This window comes from Lygodium microphyllum, chromosome 16 (assembly GCF_053477565.2).
Source record: "Lygodium microphyllum isolate KBCC chromosome 16, Lygodium_microphyllum_v1.1.10, whole genome shotgun sequence".
Taxonomy (NCBI): domain Eukaryota; kingdom Viridiplantae; phylum Streptophyta; class Polypodiopsida; order Schizaeales; family Lygodiaceae; genus Lygodium; species Lygodium microphyllum.
Window position 1 is genome coordinate 44,924,979 of NC_141150.1, and position 14,016 is coordinate 44,938,994.

The 14,016-nt window shown below is 42.1% G+C and overlaps 1 protein-coding gene across 5 annotated transcripts in view; it reads right to left on the reverse strand.

The window, feature by feature from the left end:
- Positions 1-1,968: 1,968 nt before the first annotated feature.
- Positions 1,969-14,016, reverse strand: part of PYM (partner of Y14-MAGO) — a 70,142-nt gene continuing 58,094 nt past the window's right edge. For 2 of the 5 annotated variants that reach the window (XM_087695688.1, XM_087695687.1), the window contains exons 5-6: positions 2,846-3,070; positions 1,969-2,768 (exon numbers count right to left, since the gene is read on the reverse strand). In XM_087695688.1, coding sequence (XP_087551814.1) covers positions 2,631-2,768; positions 2,846-3,070 — 363 coding nt within the window. In that variant the 3' untranslated portion in view covers positions 1,969-2,630. The remainder of the gene's footprint in view (positions 2,769-2,845; positions 3,071-14,016) is intronic. The other 3 variants (XM_087695690.1, XM_087695691.1, XM_087695689.1) reach the window with 3 other exon arrangements.

Genomic DNA, 14,016 nt, shown 5'->3' on the forward strand with positions numbered 1-14,016 from the left:
AGCATAGAGTCCCCTCATCCATGAATGACTACAATATATCACATTATGCGTTTGAGAATACACCTCATGTGAGATAGCAAAGCTTAGAACCTTGACTAAGAACATGATTAGACTTTTGTGAGGTATTTCAGCAAAGACTATAAAAGGTAGTCACTATAAAACTTGGGAGCATAACCTAAATAAGCCATCACATAAGCAAGCTAGCATTATAGCAATGCAGAAGACAAGGATAGACATATAATTCGAAATCATTTTAATCATTTTTAACATACAAGAATAAAATAGCACACCCCAAAATCAAACGTGATATAACTAGGCATTCAAACACACGCCAACATAAAAAGTATTAGCTAAGCATGCGATCACACATGTCAACATAAAAAGTATTAGCTAAGCATGAGATCACACATGTCAACATCAAAAGTAATAGCCTATTAGCCCATAAACTTGTATGACTTTTCTTTCATCTGAGGACATCTAGTTGTAAACTATTTATGCGGGAAAACATGTCTTCCACCCCCATTAGGATATGGACATCCCAAGGATTATTGTTTCAGCCATTGAAATGTTAAGATATGAGCCCACAAAGCTCGACGAATGCATGCAAATGCCTTCCAATCTAGGATAGCTACTCCTCAAAACCACACCTAACATTTGGAGTACGTTTTAACACCAGAGAATTTTTCTAGTATGCTTCAATACTCGAAAATTTTTCAAGAAGAATGGACATGAGAGAAGACATGTCTCAATCTTTCATGGTTGCTTCTAAATAAACTATGAGACGTGCATCTAACAGTGCCAACTTTGCTATTTTCAAACCTAGAAGATGTGTCTCAAGGAGTCATCAGGAGTAGACAATGCAAATCATTAAGGGGCCAGGTGCAAACTGTGAAACAAAAGGCATGGCGTAAAGAAGCTATTTTGGTAGCGCCTCCTACTGTAGGACACAGAAGATTAGCAGGAACGGAACTACACTGGCTGAGATGGGGCTTCTGATCATGTGGCGGTGATGGCAGTTCAGTCAACAAAACATATAAAGCGCAATATGCAGAAAATTGAACGGTTCACTTGCATTAAGAAGACACAGATGTCTTTCCAAAGTGGATTCACTACCATCAACCATGTTTGTCTGCAGTTTACTTGCATCTCCACAAGTACGAGAGACAATACAAGTTTTGGGAGGACTGTGTGTGGTTGAGATAGTAGCATTCAGACATGTGGATTGCATGATAGAAACTAATACTCAAAAAGTACAACATTCCTCTATGTGTACCAGCCCAACGAGTGCACAAAACAATCAACATTCCTCTATGTGTACCAGCCCAACGAGTGCACAAAACAATCATTCTAGTAATTTGAAGTGGGAATGAGGGACATAGGCAATTTGAGAATGAAGTTTGTTTTAATGCGTTGCTTTTAATTGGGCTTCATCCCAATCTCTCCATGGACCAAAAGGTCAAATCCCATTGTTTTCACCACTAAGGGTGGTGCGCCATGCCAGCTGAGGGATTTGATCCAGGTATCTCTTCAAACTCACCCACTGGCCCGATCAGGTTGAAATCTGACCATACGGAACCAAAATAAGTTCTGGAAGTGCCTGCCAATTGTCTAGCATTCCTTCAGTAAATTTTATAGAACTCAAATAATATGGGGAGTAGTAAATAAACTGCAAATCAAAATCACAGTACTAAATTTTCATAAATACAGTGCCAGCTTTTTTTGGCAAGATTATCAACCTGGATTCAAAAATGAAGCCTGAAAGTAGCCAAGGCCATAATTCATTTCTAAGTAGACGCTCAGTGGCAACTTAAGATCAGAAAATCAAAGACTCAATGAAAGATTACACCTGAAGTAGACACTCGATAGCAACTTTCAGATCACAAATCAAAGACTTGTTGAGAGATTATGATGTCACAGGACTACGTTGTTTCAAATACTGAGCTATAGGAAACGTTTAATAGGATTGTATAGTTAGATCGTGCATATAATACAACATGACAAGCACAAACTTCTAAATTCAAAACCTCAAGGGATGAACAAGATAGGAAGAGAATACACAACAAAACCACTATCTGACATCTTTTCAAAGATGTACATATTCATGTTGAAACTTTGAATTGCAAAGCTCGCCCCTATCTGAACTTTAGTTTATCGGCACCAGGCTCTGGCTCTGGATTTAGTTCCTCTGTTAGTTTAAACCTAGACATCGTTCAACTAGTTAAAAAGCTGCACTGAAACTTGCATCAGTGGGGCCCCCTATCATATACTGCAGTCAGCTACAACTCTCTAACTAACTCTTATAATGCTACATACAGTGTAATATATGAAGTTAATGAAATGAACCATATGATACTATGACAGCTATTTCACTGTAAAACCTAGTTCATAAGAGCAGAGAAACCAATGCACAACAAATTGCTGGCAACGACACTGCAAAGCTTGTAGCAACTTGAGAATCAGATCGTGAAGAGAGATTGCACAACTGTTAAAAGCATGGAACAACCTGCAGATTCTAAAGATGCCCTCCACTTCAACTCTGTAAGTCTGATTGCTCCATAAGCTCATCAAAGCTATGAAGCAGACACTGCACAAACTATCAAGATAAACATACAAAATACAATTGTGCTTTACTATGAAGACCCCTTTCGAGCTTCCAAGTCATTTAACTCTTTCCGAAGAGCCTCTAGCCTTGAGAGTTTCTCAGCCTGCTCTGAGTTCATGCCTCCTTTACTTTCTGCCGAAGTTTGAAGCAATTCTATTGCACGGATCTATTGCAAAACACTCGAAGTCAGTTGCTACTCAAGAGTAAAGAAACACACCAATGCCTGAAAGGACAGAAAGAGACCTTTTTCCTCAAAGCTCGTATACGCTTCTCCATGTTCTGTTTGTCTACACTATCCCCTTTCTCATTGGTTTTATCAGATGAAGTATTGGAAATTGACAATGAACCTATTTGCTGTGTCACACTTTCTGTATCCTCCCTCTTTCCACACTCTGTGTCCCCATTGCTGTTTTGGGGCTGCTGACACAGCTCACCTTCACCTTCCCCCAGGGATGATGCAGTTTCTGTCTATCAAACCAAAGGATATGTAAGATAAACAGATCAACAAGTAGAACAATCAACCAAACATCCATGGTTAACGAATTAAGAGAATTTTGTAATAAATTTTCAAAGGTCTAACTGGGCTTAATTTAATGCATTTTTTTTCATTTTTTCAAAATCTCAAACAAGGTCTGAAAATAATGTGGAATATAGAGGATGCACAATCAGGTTTCAATGCATACATAGAAAATATCAAACGTGGTGAATTAGAAATAAAGAAATGCTACACTTGCTTGGAAATTCTAGGTTTCGAAGTTGAGTCTTTGAGGGTATGCCTCCCCAGTCCAACAAAAGATTGTTGATGAACCAGCTTTCCTCTTGCAATCACTTCAAAATCTATTCCATCCTTGACACTCGGCATAGTGCTAATGTGGGCTTGAAGCTTGCTGTGTATGAACTAGGCCTTAACACTTCTTAAACTAAACCTTTTCAATAAGGTCTATTGGGGGAATTAATTAGCTTCTTCTTCTACTATATATAAAGAAAATAGAGCCGCCATGGTGACAACATCCACTACCTAGGTGGTGTTGAGCTAAAAATGCATTAGCTTTACTTAAACAGTCCCAAAACATGCTTAATTAATGAAGAAACCTTGTTATTTAAAAGAACCACGATCCTAGAGAGTTTCTATGTCCCATAAGCACAAACCCACTTGGGAGGGCCAAAACTTTCTATAAATACGTATGCTGCCCTCCATTCACTCTACAATCTCGTTTCTGCAGATTTCAGGTGTTTCAGCTTGCTGTCCACACCCCATTCACAAGAGACATCTCAACCGAGGCTGTCCATTGCTGTCTCCATCAGTTGATGCCTAATTTCCAGCCCTCTTCATGCAATTTGGAGCTAGCTTCAGCCAAGCGACTATTGCTCCTGTACAGACCTGCTGCCATACAACCTGCCACATCATCACAGACCTGCTGCCTACGTTTTTGTCTTTCTCTCTCCTGCAGACTGTCCTTGCATTTTTAGTCTCTCTCACCTGCGTTTTTAGTCTTTCTCTCACCTACTGCCTGCGTTTTTAGTCTTTCTCTCTCCTCACAGCTGTCTACATCAGATCGAGCTTCTCACTGTTGCGTTTGCTAGTGTTTGACATCCGGAGGCTGCCTTGCTGCAATTCGAGATCCATTCAGAGTACGATACACTCTCCAGCTCATTACCCTTGCCCTAATCCTTGAGATACAAGAGTTCGAGATACAATATTCATTCACTTTATAGTGTGTTTGCTGCATGAGCATCGTATATTCAATAGTCATATCAGTTCATTCATTCATTGTGTTCATTGTCTCTGAGTTACCCTAACCCTAACTATGTTATTTTATCAGTCTGTGCTTTGTCGTATGGTTTCTATTTATGTTTTTGTGTCAGGGCATTTCTTTACATGGTATCAAAGCCTAGTACTCTCTGAGAAACCTAGGCCTTTGATCTGAAAGCTCTACACAAGAAGCAAGAACAACAGTAGGTTCAAATGACTTCGAACACAACAACACCGATTCAGTCTCCAAAACCAACTATGCTGAGAATCGAGCAAGAGTGGGCCAATTAGCTTGCTCCACAAAGTTCCGACATGGTGGAAGACACTTTTGATTACATGGAAGAAAAGATACACAAGTTGACCTCTGACGAATACAAATTGATCACAGCTTATAGACAAAAGAAGATTGAGAAGCTCGATCGAAGAATTGCCCTTCAAGAAAAGCTTTCAAATGAAGGTATGCATGAATTTCTCTCTTTAGATGTTGCGTGTAAATCTAATGATATTGCAAGGCTATCGAGACCTCCATCAGGGATGGGCCCCCCTCTTGGAGAACAAGACCCAAAGTAGGTTCCTTTCTTTCATCCTCTTCCGTCCACTCCAATGCAAGGTACTTTAGATTCGTCTTTTGTTCCTTCTTCTTTTACCTCTTCTGCTTTGCAATATTCTGGTAGAGATCATGTGGAAGAAAGAGTCTAGTCTGTTGACTACATGAAAGGTTCTCTTGAGGACTAATTCTTGTATGTTAATTCACGTCGTGGAGATTATAAGAAAAAGCTAGGTACCTCTTCTTCTAACCTTTCTTCTTTTCTGTCTACTTCACAAAATCAGAATGAATTTGGTATTCCTTTTTCTTCATTGCATAGTACATCATCATCTTCATATTTTCATTTTCAATCATTAAATGATAAAAATGAAAAAAATGCATCTACACCTCACACACCACATTTTCAAAACCCATCCATTCCACCACATTCTTCCGCTGCTTCTCCACTTCCATTCACACCATTTACATTTTCATTTTACACACCTCATGTCGCACCGCACATCACACCAGGGGGTTATGGAAGCATAGCCACATCCTAAAGGACCTCATCCTTCCCTCAACCAGATGGTGTTCCACCTACTTCACACACATTTTCGGAATCCTTGCAGCCTGGGTATCTCCTCCAATCTCTCCCAAGTGTGGATCAATTGACTCCACAGTTTGCCTCCATGGGTTTACCTAGTGGACCTTTTGGTCATACTACTGTGCCCCAGCTTAACTTTGGACAGGGCTTCCGTGTCCCAATGCCTCCACCTATACCAGCACCTTATGGAAACATTTATGTTCCAGTGCCTCTGCCTCAATCCGTACTCATTGGATACTCACAGCCTACTTCTACCAACCCACCTCTACCCCCTTCTACCTATCAGACATATCCACCTCCACCGTCTTATCCCCCACATCCATCTTACCCCACCTACCCGACGCATCATGGTTCTAGCTCATCTTCTGCCAAGCATGCATTTAATGACAAGACTCGTTTTAACAGGTTAAACTTTACCACTTGGTCGAACTTGATGAAACATATCCTTGAATCCCACAACCTATGGGATCTTGTGCAAGGGTTGGAACCCCAACCTGATCCCGCAGTTGTCCTATACGAGGTTGTCCGCTCATGAAAGGCTAGAAATGCCTCCGCTATTGTCGAGCTGATACAAGGTTTATTGTCTAACTTTCATTCTCAGCTTCAACATTTTAACTTAGCGTTTGAGCAATGGGCACACATGACTGACCGCTATGCGGCTCAGGATAGGTCCCGTCGTATCAATCTTGACCATGAGCTCCAGCTTTTCAAAATCACTGACCACAATGACTTGAAAGTCAAGTTGGCTGAGTATTGGCGTCTTCTCGTTGAATTCTCCACTACGAGAACTCCCAAGTCCTCTGATGATCAGGTCACATTGTTTCTAAATAAACTCCCTAGGAAATATTTCAATTTCGTGGAAGGTATAGTTTCAAAGCCTACCATGCCTACATTCTATAAATTTGAGTGTCACTTGTTGTGTTACGCACAGTTGTTCAATCAGTTTCATATAAATTCCTCTTCAAAGGGGGCTCTTGTTGCTCCTTCTCAGAAAGAGTAATAAGGGAAGGGAAAACAAATCCAAACCTCCACTTAAAATCAAAATCAAAATCAAAAGCAAAACCCATTCGGGAAATCACAAGGAACATCCCAATCTCTCAAACCTGGGTGGTTGAATGTACCTAAAAAGAATAGGTATTGTCAACATTGTCAAAAGGCTAGCCATTTTGACGACGAGTGTCGATCAAAGGCCAGAGGCACGGCACCAAAACCTAAGTCACAGACCCCCGCCCCTCAATCGGCAACCCCCAACAGGGGAGGCTAGATGATGGCAAGGGGCAATTTAAAGGTCAGACTCGTACTGTCACCACTCAGCCATCTCAATCGACAACATTCTCAACTCTAGAAGGCTTGTCTGACTGGTCTGTAGAGTCCCACATCGTCTCCATAGAGACATCAGATGCGAGTCTCGTCCACATCTATGAGTTTTCTTCTAATGAGGTTACCGCATAGGCCCACTTGTCAAAGCCGAGCACTTCAGCTTCTGTTTGGATTGTGAACAATGGACCTACACATCATATGACTCCTATAACGGACATTTTCCGTTCCCAAGCCCCTGCAGTCGAACGGGTCCGCATAGGAAATAACTCCTCGGTCAAGATTCAAGCTAAAGGTTGCATCGATTTTGCCACTAACAAAGGGTCCGGATCTGGCTTCACTAGACAATGTGTATCATGTCCCTCACCTTGGGGTGAACTTGTTATCTGTTCAGCAACTTTTCCGGTTGGGGCGAGTAGCCTTCTTTACAGCAACCATAGTCGAGGTCCTTGACTCTCAGACTGGTTTAGTGATTGCTCATGATGAGGCACAGCCTAATGGCCTATACCACATGACACATTTTCTGACTGAGCCGACAGCTGAGAATTCTGTGTTCCATAGCTTCCAAGCCTTAGCCACGTCTCAGGAGCCTACAAACAATGGGCGTCTTTGGCATTTTCACTTAGGACATCTTGGTTATGACTCTCTTTATGAGTTGTCGCGCCGTGAGCTCGTTAAGGGTCTTCCACGCCTGAAGCTAGCTCGAGATGTCTGTGAAGCATATCAGCTCGAGAAGTAGCACCGTACCCCATTCCCTCAGCAAACCTCTCATCGTACTGAGGCGCCTCTTAGATTGATTCATGTTGATCTTTGTGGGCCGACATCCACTGGCGCCTTGAACAGCGCGTTGTACTTCTTTTTTATTGTGGATGATCATTCCAGATACATATGGGTATACTTTCTCAAGCATAAGTCAAATGCTTTCACATATTTTTCTACTTGGGTATTGTTGGTTCATAACCAGATTGGTCGTCGTGTCGGTTACATGAGTGATACCGGTGGTGAGTTCATCTCCCACGAGTTTTTCGAGTTTCTACAGAAGCATGGCATCTCCCGCTAGCTCGCCTCTACCAACTCCCCTTCTCAAAATGGAGTCGTAGAGCGTAGGAACCGGACACTCATGGAAATGGCACGCTCTATGCTGTTTGTAGCAGAGCTCCTTGAGCGCCTTTGGGTCGAGGCTATTAACACTTTAGTGTACATCGTCAACCGGTGCCCGACTGAGGCTCTATCTCAAAAGACTCCGTATGAGGCATTTTTTGGCTCTCGGCCTGTCATTTCCCACTTTAGAGCCTTCAGGTGTCGTGCGTATACACACACGCCTGATGACAAGATAGACAAGCTCACTCCCTGAGCTGATCTTCTTATTTTTGTGGAATATTCCTCTGAAGCGAAAGCCTATCGTCTGTTTGATCCTCGGACAAACAAGGTGATCGTTAGACAAAATGTTGTCTTTGACGAGAGGGATATTGTGCAATCCTCTGGTGCATAGGATTCCAATTTGATTCCTTCTTCCACATCATCAAAGATCATGCCTACTGAGCCTGGTCTACTTCCCGCTCCTGACATTTCTGCAGATTCTTCCTCTCCTAAGCCCCCCTCCTCGAGACCCGTTACTTCGCTGGTACCAGCAAACCTTGCGGGATTTGGGGATCCTACCACAAGATTCCACTCCAGAGGGACCTAGAAGATCTGCCCGGCTTGCTCCTCGAGCATCATTTGCGTCACTATTTACAGCTGATTATATAGTGCATTCTGAGCCGGATACATGGCAGGAGGCTCTTCAACACCCTCAATGGCGAGAGGCCATGGAAAAGAAGCTAGAGAGTATTGACCGAAATGAGACTTGGACATTGATGGATCATCCGAGCTACAAGAAAGTCGTTGGGACAAAGTGGATTTTAAGGACCAAGCTAAATGTTGATAGGACTTTAGACAAGTACAAGACTTGCCTTGTTGTGCAAGGGTTTCGACAAAAGCATGGCATTAATTATAAAGAGACTTCGCTCCTACTGCGCGGTTGACTTCCTTTCGATTGCTACTCGCACTAGCCACTCACCATGGTTGGCTGATACATCAAATGGATCTAAAGAGTGCCTTTCTGAACGATTTCTTGGAAGAGAAAATCTATGTGGAGCAGCCACCGCGCTTTTCTTCAAGGAACCCTAGGGATAAGATATTCCGCTTGCATAGAGCTCTTTATGGGCTGAAGCAAGCGCCACGGTCTTGGTTTCATAGGATAGATGAGTTCTTGTAGTCTCAAGCATACCATTCTACCCCTTATGACCCGAACTTATATGTTTGATCTACTGCAGAGGGGTTTAGCTATATCCTGCTCTACATTGATGACTTACTCATCACAGGCTCAGATTCTACTGCCATAGTGGAAATCAAGACTAAGCTTAAAGCTACATTTGAGATGACAGACCTTGGTTTGTTGTCTTATTTCTTGGGGATGGAGGTAGTTCATTTTGGAGGCTATATTTTTGTGTCACGGCAGAAGTACGCACTTCAGCTCGTGGAACAGTACACTCCCGATCAGACACGGCCAGTAGCCACACCTCTAGATCCTATTATCCACTTATCGAAGGATACCCTAGGACAGCCCTTTGATGAACATACCTGTTGTTCTATTATAGAAAAACTTCTCTAGTTAATTCACGCTTAGGATGTCACATTGGATTACATGTCTTCGTGTGTTGCGTTATTTGCAATGTATTTATTCTTATGGCCTGACATATAGCTCTAGTTTATGTTTGCAAGCGTACATTAATTATGATTGGGCAGGAGATCTTGACACCCGGCATTCCCATGGCGGCTACCTCTTTACCTTGGACACGGCTCCCATTTCTTGGTCCAATTGTAAGCAAGAGACGGTAGCGGCTTCAACGGCCAAGGCTGAGAAACCAGCTCTCTTCGATGGCACCACCGAGGCCATCTATCTGAGGAGTTTACTGGCGACGCTTCACTCTCCATGTGACTCTCCCATAGTTGTCTACTACGACAACCAAGGTGTCATTGCCCTTGTGGGCAAATCCGATCATCACACCACAGATACGGCATGTGGGAGTTCACTTCCACTTTTCCAAAGAGCAAGTTGACCTAGACACTATTCGCCTAGATTTTATGCCATCATCAAATAATTTTGCAAATATCTTGACCAAAGCGGTCAACCGGCCGGTTCTTCAATACTTGCTACCCAGGATCGGCTTGGCTACACCCTCCTATACTTCTTCAACTTAATGGGCAAAGGGTACTTTCCTCTTGCTTTCCCTTTCAGTTTGAGAGGAGACGGCTTCTACTCTTGATAGTGACAGTGATTATACTTACATTTTTTTTTAGACATTACATTCATTTATTCTTTTATATTGTATTATGGGCATTTGTAACTTCATCCGCACTGTAAGGATAACATGATTGTAAAAGGGCACTTGGACAAGTGAACAATTCCCCTGCGAGAGCACTGTTCCAGTGGCACCATTGCATAGTATTTTGCATAAGCATGATATATTGCATCTCCCTTTGCATTACCCCATGCATTAGCATTCTCTTCATGTAAACATGCATCTGTGCGCATTTATCCATTTTCAGTCTTTTGGAGTGGACAACTCTAGGATCCACCATATTCATAGCATTGCACATGGCAATCTCCAAGGCAGTCTGTCCCAGCTTGCTTGCTTACTTTACTTGTCTTGCTTGCTTGACATATTTGCTACACACACACCTTAGCCATTTTCTTCATCATCAACACCCAATAATGGTAGGAATAGTATGCTTATCTTGTGAAGGTCTTGGGTCTAACCATCCCTTATCACTCCCCCATTTGGGGCACAAATACTCAATAGGATGAAAATGATTTGAAACCCTCACTTAAATGCTTCATCTATCAAACCTAAAAAGCCCTCGAAAAAAAAAAAGTCAATAGTTAATTCCATCCGCCTTTGTAAGGCTTGGTAGGCCACTGGGCAGCCGACATGCACCCTTTGTCCGATGCCCTATCCTCTTTGGGGTGATCACTTGGTCTCTCGTTTTTAGTATTTCTCTCTCCTACTATTTTTGCATCAGATCCAACTTCTCATTGCTGCGTTTGCTCGTATTCGACATCCAGAGGTTGCCTTGCTGCGATTCAGAATCCATTCAAAGTACAACACACTCTCCAACTCATTACCCTTGCCCTGATCCTTGAGATACAAGAGTTCAAGATACAGTATTCATTCACTGCATAGTCTGTTTGAACTTTGTTGTATGAGCATCATATATTCAATAGTCATATCGCTTCATTCATTCATTGTGTTCATTGTCTCTGAGTTAACCTAACCCTAACTATGTTCTTTTCTCAATCTGTGCTTTGTTGTATGGTTTCTGTTTATGTATCTGTGTTAGGGCATTTCTTTATAGGTGGTGGCACATTTATTGCAAGACTTGGCCTTTTCCTGTTGGGAATAAAGGGTCACCATGCCTTTTACGGTGTTCGGATATGCACGCATCCTTACATATATACTATATATATATTATCAAAAACCTAAGGTGGTACTTGGAGATTCTGCCCACATCAAGTCTTGTGCTCTCTCTCTCTCTCTACTCTGCACTCACTCTCTCTCACTGTTCAAACCACAGCACCGCGTGTCTCGATCCTCACGCACTCCTCTAACAAACCGGTATCAAAGCTTAGGTTGCTGGAGCTACATCAAGAGAGTCGTTAGAGCTGCATCAAGATTGCATCAGGACAGTCTGTCAGGCTGCATCCAACAATCCGTTAGACTGCATCAGACAATCTGTCAAACTGCGTCAATCCGTCAGGCTGCATCAGACAATCCGTCAGACTGCATCAGTCTGTCAGACAGCTCAAACTTCAGGCAGCATTCCAATCAAGGTAATGGGACAGATTTTTCATTATTTTTCAGAATTTGAAAGGATTGTGAAATTTTGAGCTGAAAATTTGGGGCTTTTCTCGGATTTGGAGATTTCGATGCAGAATAGGACAATTTGATTGAGAAATTGCAAATTTGGTGCACATTTGCCCAAGAAATTTGAGACTTTTCAATTTTAGTGAAATTCTATCGATTTTACTAAAATTTGTGCACACCGGACTCGAGAAAATTGGGGATTTTGTAGAATTTCATCAAATTGTGCAAGAATGGCCTGGTATATGCACTTGGGTACATGTATCAGTGCAACTTGGGCAAATTTGCCTTTGAAAATTTGGGGCTTTTGACCACAATCATCAAATTTGTGCCCAAGAATGCATTTGGAACAGAAATTGCAGCAGAATTTTGGGGATTTCACATGGCTATAATTTATTGTGGAGTGCAGTAGCACACATTCTCTAAATCTGGAAATCAATTAGCAAATCTGAAATTTCTGCAATTTCTTCATATTCACTGCTGGTTTGTGCTTGCACTGTACCATGGTCATTTGTGTGAAAATTGGGCTTGCATTTGCTAACGTTTGAAGTCCATTTAGTGCTGCAAATCATGGCTGGAAACAATGACAGCAGCAACCTTTCACACATCAGGAAGCTTGAGGGTGCAAATTGTGCAATATGGCAAAAATGGTGCTACAATGTCTTGGTGCAGCAGAAACAAGTGACGCCCATCAAATCGAAGGGAAGAAGACCAGCACGTATGGAACAAGAAGAGTGGGTTGATTTGGATGAGCTTGCACGCTCTACCATAGAGCTCTCAATGTCAAACAACTTGCTCTCTAACACTAAGAAGCTGAATTCTGCATATGAAATGTGGCAAAGACTTGAGGAATTGTATGCTCATAAAAGTGCAGCCAGCAAGGTTTATTGGCTGAAAAAGTTGGTGGACCTTCGCATGAAGGAAGGTACAACCATGTTTGTACATTTGAATGAGTTCAACTCAATTTTCAGTCAACTGATTGCTTTGGGCCCATATTCAGTGCAGGCGTTAAAGCGCTCTACTGCAATAGATTCCGCGGAAAACCAAATTTCCACATTGATGATGAGTTCAAGGCTACTTTCTTGCGATGCGCCTTGCCTGAAAGTTGGGATACTTTCAAGACAGCTTTGAGTAACTCAAATGCTTAACTGTTATATTATGATGTGGGAGTTCTTTGTTGATGGAAGAACTCAATAGGCAAAATAATTCAACAAACAAGTCTTCTAATGCACTGCACACTAGGGGTGGATTTCAGCAAAAGGGCAATTCTAGAAATAGAGCACGCAGCAAGTTCATGGCAAAAATGTGGAGTGTCATCATTGTGATGAAAAAGGGCACTATAAACGGAACTGTTTTCAATTGAAAAACAACTAAGGCAAAAGCAAAAACACTGAAGACAACAAGGCTGAGAAAAAGGACAGCCAACCTACAAAGAAAAGCAGTGTGAAGATAGAGGAGGTAAATGTAATCACTCGTGAGAATGACGGTGATGGTGATATACTCCTTGCTTCTTCTTTGAGTACATATGCATTGATTGCAAATTCTAACGATGATGTGAGAGTACACAACGAAAGAAGGAACTCAAACACTAAGGAAAAGAAACAAGAGAAGAAGAAAAGAAACCTGCATTGAACAAGGAACAAATGTCGAATACAAAAGGAGGACCGATCAGTCCCTGCACATAGCCCACAGCGTCAGTGAGGATGCCAAATGAGGCTAATGATTATGAGAGAACCAAAGATGGAGGAACATGACGGAGTCGGAGTGTGCACCTGCCAAGGAAAGAGAGAAGATAATAATCTGACTGATTGCCAAGTGGAAAATGGCTATAAATAGCCAAAAACCCCAAAAACTGGCCGACCTGAAATTAGGGCCAAAATTATGGTCGACCAGCATTTAATACTAGTAAAAATGCCAAAAAGGCTCAGAAATTTCCCGGAAAGGATGGACAATGTCCGGCAATGAGGCAAGCTAAAGAATGCCAAAATCACCCCAAGAAATGCACATAAAATCTCGACTGAAGGAGAAAATACACTGAAATGTAATAAATTGAGTGCTCTAGAATGAGCTACCTCTTTCGTCAAAACAAGTGATACATAGGTCAAAGCTCCTGAAGTACTTGTTTGTCTCACACTAAGGCTCACAGTCAAGAGATGACAAGGCATGACAAACATGATTGCTCACACCCCCTCTCAAATCCTAGATGTAGCGAAAGGCCAAGGGAGAAACAGATCCTGGGGTGCCAAGAGGAATGCCAATGTCGATGAAGTCCATCAATGAAGATTGCCGATGAAAAAGCTTCTCACAATC